The sequence below is a fragment of the Coregonus clupeaformis genome, chromosome 15, assembly GCF_020615455.1.
Source record: "Coregonus clupeaformis isolate EN_2021a chromosome 15, ASM2061545v1, whole genome shotgun sequence".
Taxonomy (NCBI): domain Eukaryota; kingdom Metazoa; phylum Chordata; class Actinopteri; order Salmoniformes; family Salmonidae; genus Coregonus; species Coregonus clupeaformis.
In genome coordinates this window covers 26555864-26563251 of record NC_059206.1, presented here as the reverse complement: position 1 = coordinate 26563251, position 7388 = coordinate 26555864, and the positions used below count along the sequence as shown (strand labels likewise).

The 7388-nt window shown below is 40.4% G+C and overlaps 1 protein-coding gene across 1 annotated transcript; it reads left to right on the top strand.

Moving 5' to 3' along the window:
• Positions 1-372: 372 nt before the first annotated feature.
• On the top strand, positions 373-7009 carry LOC121558382 (guanylyl cyclase-activating protein 2-like). The gene is made up of 4 exons (XM_041871779.2): positions 373-693; positions 4903-5052; positions 6003-6114; positions 6433-7009. The coding sequence occupies exons 1-4, from the start codon at positions 487-489 to the stop codon at positions 6567-6569; spliced, it is 606 nt and encodes a 201-aa protein (XP_041727713.2). The 5' UTR covers positions 373-486; the 3' UTR covers positions 6570-7009.
• The last annotated feature ends 379 nt before the right edge of the window (positions 7010-7388 follow it).

Sequence of the window (7388 nt, the reverse complement as noted above, 5' to 3'; positions counted from 1 at the left end):
CATGGCCAACCTCCATTCCAGGTGTGAAAATGTTTTATAACATATTAATGCAATTGTGAAAATGTTTTATAACATATTAACGAGTTGAGTCACAAAAGTTATAGGACATATACTCTCTATTTGGCAGTACACTGTAGCCTCGTAGGCCTACAAATTACATCGTCCAATTGGATCAGGGCTGCAGATTACTAAATGCCGATATAGGACAAGTCTTGCTAAAAATAAATTCGCCCGGGGTAAACGTATGCATATCCCACATGATGGAGCCTATGTTGTCAGACCTATTTGCACGCACAACCATCAAAGGCAACGATGCAGAGAGAAGAGACAAGGTCGAATTATTAAAGGTTTACGAACTCTATGAACCACGGATGTAACCGTGTCCCCATGATATTGTGCACAGCCATATCGGAGACTAGCCTACAGCTGGACTTTAATTTCCGCGTTGTCTTTTTCACACTTTGACCGAGTTCACTCGGCTTAACAATGGGTCAAAATCAGCAAGCTCAGTCAACCAGCGAAGAAGAGTTGGATGTATCCACAATTCAAGAACTCTACAAGACGTTCGTCGATGAGTGCCCGAGCGGTTCGATGCACTTGCACGAGTTCAAAAGGATGTTTGGGGTTCAAAATGATGAATCGCCGGAATCGCAATACATGGAGGGCATATTCAGTGCGTTTGATATGAATGAGGTAAGATTTGGGATACAAACAAGCAGACCTGGGTTAATTACATTTGCATTTACTGTAAAATATTGATTTGCATACTGTAACAAAACATTTTTTCGTGGTGTAGGCCTAAAGTTATTATGGACTCCCTGCCCCCTCCCCTCAAGTGTTTTCAACATCCTATTTAATTCATAAATATAGATTTATACAATTTAGTACCATACTATTATTAATATTGTTTTCTAGAAAATGTGTTTCCCAGAATGTGTCCTCTTTCCACATGTAGGCTAAGCTATTTGTCTGTACAGTATCATGCATCATTTGTCCATATGCTTAAACAGCGTGAAGGTAGATGGCCATAACACCCCTCTTTCCATAAAGTGGGCCAGTGTGTAAAGTCAAATGGGTCGTTCCGCCTCAAAAAGAACCCAACATCTCAGATTGTTCTGAAATCGTTTCTGTTGTTAGAAACAGATAAGATTAGCATTCCTGCAACATTATTTTGTTGAAATATAATTTGATCTCTGAGAAATTAATCTAATTGATTGCACCCACATTTTTAATTTACATTTTTAGTTTTCATATAATATTCAATAAATATAGTACCTAACATCCAAATTGGACCATATTTTTTCTAACAATGACTTAGACATGAGAAATCCAAAGAAATTGTCAAAAGCCACCCATGGACCCCCCACGCCAATACCACCCCAACAACTAGTATATAGTATCAGTTCTCTATGTCTGACCAGTAAAAAACAAAAACAAAAAATATGCCATTTAGCAGACGCTTTTATCCAAAGCGACTTACAGTCATGCGTGCATACATTTTTGTGTATGGGTGGTCCCGGGGATCGAACCCACTACCTTGGCGTTACAAGCGCCGTGCTCTACCAGTTGAGCTACAGAGGACCACGTAGTATGGAGCTGCAGCTCTGCGTGTTGTTTCTTCATCCTATGTATTATGTTCCCCAAAAATGTTTTTTCCCCCTGTTCAGAGAAAATATTCATATACGTTTTTTTATTTTTTTTTAGGGGGTAGATCAGTTTTAATATTGCAGATTGTAACTTCCATCAATGTAATTGTTTGCATCACTTCCAATCCCCCATGTTTTTTTTTCTTCTCTGCATATATATATATATAATATATAATATATATTATGTTATTATAATAATATTATATTATTATATCCATTATATATAATATATTCCATTATATATTATATAAAATATATATATATATATATATATATATATATATATAAAATATATATATATATATATATATATATATATACAGTGGGGAAAAAAAGTATTTAGTCAGCCACCAATTGTGCAAGTTCTCCCACTTAAAAAGATGAGAGAGGCCTGTAATTTTCATCATAGGTACACGTCAACTATGACAGACAAAATGAGAAAAAAAAATCCAGAAAATCACATTGTAGGATTTTTAATGAATTTATTGGCACATGATGGTGGAAAATAAGTATTTGGTCAATAACAAAAGTTTCTCAATACTTTGTTATATACCCTTTGTTGGCAATGACACAGGTCAAACGTTTTCTGTAAGTCTTCACAAGGTTTTCACACACTGTTGCTGGTATTTTGGCCCATTCCTCCATGCAGATCTCCTCTAGAGCAGTGATGTTTTGGGGCTGTCGCTGGGCAACACAGACTTTCAACTCCCTCCAAAGATTTTCTATGGGGTTGAGATCTGGAGACTGGCTAGGCCACTCCAGGACCGTGAAATGCTTCTTACGAAGCCACTCCTTCGTTGCCCGGGCGGTGTGTTTGGGATCATTGTCATGCTGAAAGACCCAGCCACGTTTCATCTTCAATGCCCTTGCTGATGGAAGGAGGGTTTCACTCAAAATCTCACGATACATGGCCCCATTCATTCTTTCCTTTACACGGATCAGTCGTCCTGGTCCCTTTGCAGAAAAACAGCCCCAAAGCATGATGTTTCCAACCCCATGCTTCACAGTAGGTATGGTGTTCTTTGGATGCAACTCAGCATTCTTTGTCCTCCAAACATGACGAGTTGAGTTTTTACCAAAAAGTTATATTTTGGTTTCATCTGACCATATGACATTCTCCCAATCCTCTTCTGGATCATCCAAATGCACTTCAGACGGGCCTGGACATGTACTGGCTTAAGCAGGGGGACACGTCTTGCACTGCAGGATTTGAGTCCCTGGCGGCGTAGTGTGTTACTGATGGTTGGCTTTGTTACTTTGGTCCCAGCTCTCTGCAGGTCATTCACTAGGTCCCCCCGTGTGGTTCTGGGATTTTTGCTCACCGTTCTTGTGATCATTTTGACCCCATGGGGTGAGATCTTGCGTGGAGCCCCAGATCGAGGGAGATTATCAGTGGTCTTGTATGTCTTCCATTTCCTAATAATTGCTCCCACAGTTGATTTCTTCAAACCAAGCTGCTTACCTATTGCAGATTCAGTCTTCCCAGCCTGGTGCAGGTCTACAATTTTGTTTTTGGTGTCCTTTGACAGCTCTTTGGTCTTGGCCATTGTGAAGTTTGGAGTGTGACTGTTTGAGGTTGTGGACAGGTGTATTTTATACTGATAACAAGTTCAAACAGGTGCCATTAATACAGGTAATGAGTGGAGGACAGAGGAGCCTCTTAAAGAAGAAGTTACAGGTCTGTGAGAGCCAGAAATCTTGCTTGTTTGTAGGTGACCAAATACTTATTTTCCACCATAATTTGCAAATAAATTCATTAAAAATCCTACAATGGGATTTTCTGGATTTTTTTTCCTCAATTTGTCTGTCATAGTTGACGTGTACCTATGATGAAAATTACAGGCCTCTCTCATCTTTTTAAGTGGGAGAACTTGCACAATTGGTGGCTGACTAAATACTTTTTTTCCCCACTGTATATATATATTTATATATATATAATGGAATGCATTTCAATTAATAGGTGTGCCTTCTTAAAAGTTTATTTTCTTCTTAATGCATTTGAGCCAATCAGTTGTGTTGTGACAAGGTAGGGGGGTATACAGAAGACAGCCCTATTTGGTAAAAGACCAAGTCCGTATTATGGCAAGAACAGCTCAAATAAGCAAAGAGAAACGACAGTCCATCATTATTTTAAGACATGAAGGTCAGTCAATACGGAACATTTCAAGAACTTTGAAGGTTTCTTCAAGTGCAGTCACAAAAACGATCAAGCGCTATGATGAAACGGGCTCTCATGAGGACCGCCACAGGAATGGAAGACCCAGATTTACCTCTGCTGCAGAGGATAAGTTCATTAGAGTTACCAGCCTCAGAAATTGCAGCCCAAATAAATGCTTCACAGAGTTCAAGTCACAGACACATCTCAACATCAACTGTTCAGAGGGGACTGTGTGAATCAGGCCTTCAAGGTCGAATTGCTGCAAAGAAACCACTATTAAAGGACACCAATAATAAGAAGAGACCTGCTTGGGCCAAGAAACACGAGCAATGGACATTAGACCGGTGGAAATGTGTCCTTTTGGTCTGGAGTCCAAATGTGAGATTTTGGTTCCAACTGCCGTGTCTTTGTGAGACGCGGTGTGGGTGAACGGATGATCTCCGCATGTGTAATTCCCACGTGAAGCATGGAGGAGGAGGTGTTATGGTCTGTGTCTGTGATTTATTTAGAATTCAAGGCACACTACTTAACCAGCATGGCTACCACAGCATTCTGCAGTGATACGCCATCCCATCTGGTTTGGACTTAGTGCTTAGTGGGACAATCATTTGTTTTTCAACAGGACAATGACCCAACACACCTCCAGGCTGTGTAAGTGATGGAGTGCTGCATCAGATGATCTGGCCTCCACAATCCCCCGACCTCAACCCAATTGAGATGGTTTGGGTTGAGTCAGATGGAAGAGTGAAGGAAAAGCAGCCAACAAGTGCTCAGCATATGTGGGAACTCCTTCAAAACTGTTGGAAAAGCATTCCAGGTGAAGCTGGTTGAGAGAATGCCAAGAGTGTGCAAAGCTGTCATCAAGGCAAAGGGTGCCTATTCAAAGAATCTCAAATATAAAATATATTTTGATTTGTTTAACACTTTTTGGGTAACTACATGAAATGTATACTAGTTTTGATGTCTTCACTATTATTCTACAATGTAGAAAATAGTACAAATAAAGAAAAACTAGTATACATTTCTTACTTCGAGACCACATAAGGATTTTTATTGAGGCTATAGTTGATCATGATCATTTGACTGTCTCTATTACAGGACAACACCATGGATTTCATCGAATATGTTGCTGCGCTAAACCTTGTGCTTCGAGGACGGCTCGAGGATAAACTCAAGTGGTCTTTCAAGGTGTTTGACAACGATGACAATGGGCGACTGGATAGGCGCGAGCTGAGAATAATTATAAGGGTAAGGGTTGGGGCCGAAGTGCGACCTATAGTAACATTCTAAGCCAGTGTTTCTCAACATGGGTCCTGGTAGGGACCTGTTCTACGGCACACTAATTAGACACTAAGCCGTATATACTGTATCTGCTTGGATCAGGTAACCACTAAACTCAAAGCCTCTGAGAATCAGCTATTTATCAAACAGAAAAACAACAACAAAGTTTAATAAACACATTTATATTGTAGATACTGCACTTTGCCTTTGCATTACCCATATAGTTGTTTAAGGTCAAACAAAGGCAGAGTGCAGTATCTGCATTTTAGGGGCCATAGGCCAAATCAGTGGTAATGGTTGATTTGCATAACAATGACTTCATAATAAGATGATACTTCATTGCATTATCACTTATCTACCTACAACATATTTGGCTGGCTAACAAAAATATTTTAAAGCCATTTGTCTTGGATTCACTGTTGGCGTAGTTACAGTGTTTTGTAGGGCAGTATTGGAAGTACTCTAGTTAGAATAATTCAAATGAATTGAACATTTGGGCCATTTAATTCAGGCTTCTTAATCGGAACAATTTATTCGGTAATTCAAAAGCTGCGCGCACAGTGGCTGTTCAGGATCGAAGTTGAGAAACCCTGCTCTTGGACTTGAAGGCTTCGGTCCGATGCTCTACCCTTCTCCCGAAGTGTGCACTCGTATACGCCCCCTTATGGATTTAAAAGCATTGAATTGGTGTAATGAAAATGGTAGGAACTTCCCCCAGCCGTCCTTGTACCAACCTAATGCTTTTAAATGCACACTTGTGGAAGAAGGGTAGGAATTCTCTCAAACCCCAACTGCATATCTCAGAGATAATCATTGACTTACCTTTGAGGGACCAATGTATGGAGTGTTAAGATATTCTGCAAAACGTAACTGTAAAGTTGATTTATGTAACATTCCTCTGTTTGTGATGTCTGTAGATCATCTACAAGATAAAGCAAGGTTCTGTGACTGATGAGGCAGGTCAAACCCACCTTACACCTGAAGAGGTGTGTGACCGTATTTTCCAGAAAGTTGACGATAATGGCGACGGTGAGCACCGGAGAACTTATTTGTGAATTTTGACTGCCTTTAGCTGTTACTGTAGCATGTTTTCATGGGGCCCACTCAAAACACATCACATGGTCAGAAATAATGACATAGCGAGACACTATTAAAAATGTGACCCATGTATGGCTGGATCTACTCAACCGATGGTGCAGGAAGTGGGATGAATTGTGACTTGTGAGATCTGAAAATAATTGGTAGTGAGCTATCCACTGGAACTAATTGTTGATGATACAGTATAATGACAGAGTGGGGACACATCATGGAGAATAACAAGGATCTCCTTTTTATCTTTGGTTCCAGGTCAGATAACTCTGGAGGAGTTTGTGGAGGGGGCAAAGAGAGACCCCTGGGTGCAAAAACTCATAAGCCTGGATGTCAACCCCAGTTACTGGGTCCACCAGCACTTGAGCGACAGAAAACTCCAGAGTCCAAAATGATGAACTAAAATGTCAGACGGAGGAAGAGGACATTGGGTCTCTCTATAAAAGAGTAGCTGAACCAAAAAAACAACTTATCTGGTTGAAAACGGCCTATAGTCATAAACATCAACTCTAGTCCCAAAATGACTAAAAAGTTTAAATAGGATAACATTGGTCATAAAGTCAGTATCTCCCAAAATTGGGATTTGCTAGATTTAGGAAATTGATGACGTTGCCAAATCCTTGGATATTTGAGGTTGGGTTTGAATTTCAATTATGCCAACATGCAGAGCATGCTCACTCTCCGCAGTGTCAGAAGAAAGTGGATGTTTCCAGTTTTCAGGGATACAGTATTTTCAAACTAACTTCCATTTCCCCTGAAAAACGGATGTGGGGACTTTTTGCATCTGCTACGTTAGGTTAGAGCATGCTGCATGATATCCAATCGTAGCAGCAGAATCAACCTACAGCCCCCCATTCGTCGGGGCATGGACTCTGCAAGGTGTCGAAAGCGTTCCACAATGATGCTGGCCCATGTTGACTCCAATGCTTCCCAAGTTGGCTGGATGTCTTTTTAGGTGGTGGACCATGTTTGATACACATGGGAAACTGTTGAGAATGAAAAACTTAACAGCGTTGCAGTTCTTGACACAAACCGGTGCGCCTGGCACCTACTACCATAACACGTTCAAAGGCACTTAAATATTTTGTCTTGCCCATTCACCCTCTGAATGCACACATACACAATCCATGTATCAACTGTCTCAAGGCTTACAAATCCTTCTTTAACCTGTCTCCACCCCTTAATCTACATTGATTGAAGCGGATTTAACAAGT

Coding starts and splice junctions, on each gene's coding strand:
- LOC121558382 (XM_041871779.2), top strand. CDS start 487: ATGGGTCAAAATCAGCAAGCTCAGTCAACCAGCGAAGAAGAGTTGGAT. Junction 5,053..6,002: donor AGCTGAGAATAATTATAAGG/GTAAGGGTTGGG, acceptor TGATGTCTGTAG/ATCATCTACAAGATAAAGCA. Junction 6,115..6,432: donor AGTTGACGATAATGGCGACG/GTGAGCACCGGA, acceptor CTTTGGTTCCAG/GTCAGATAACTCTGGAGGAG.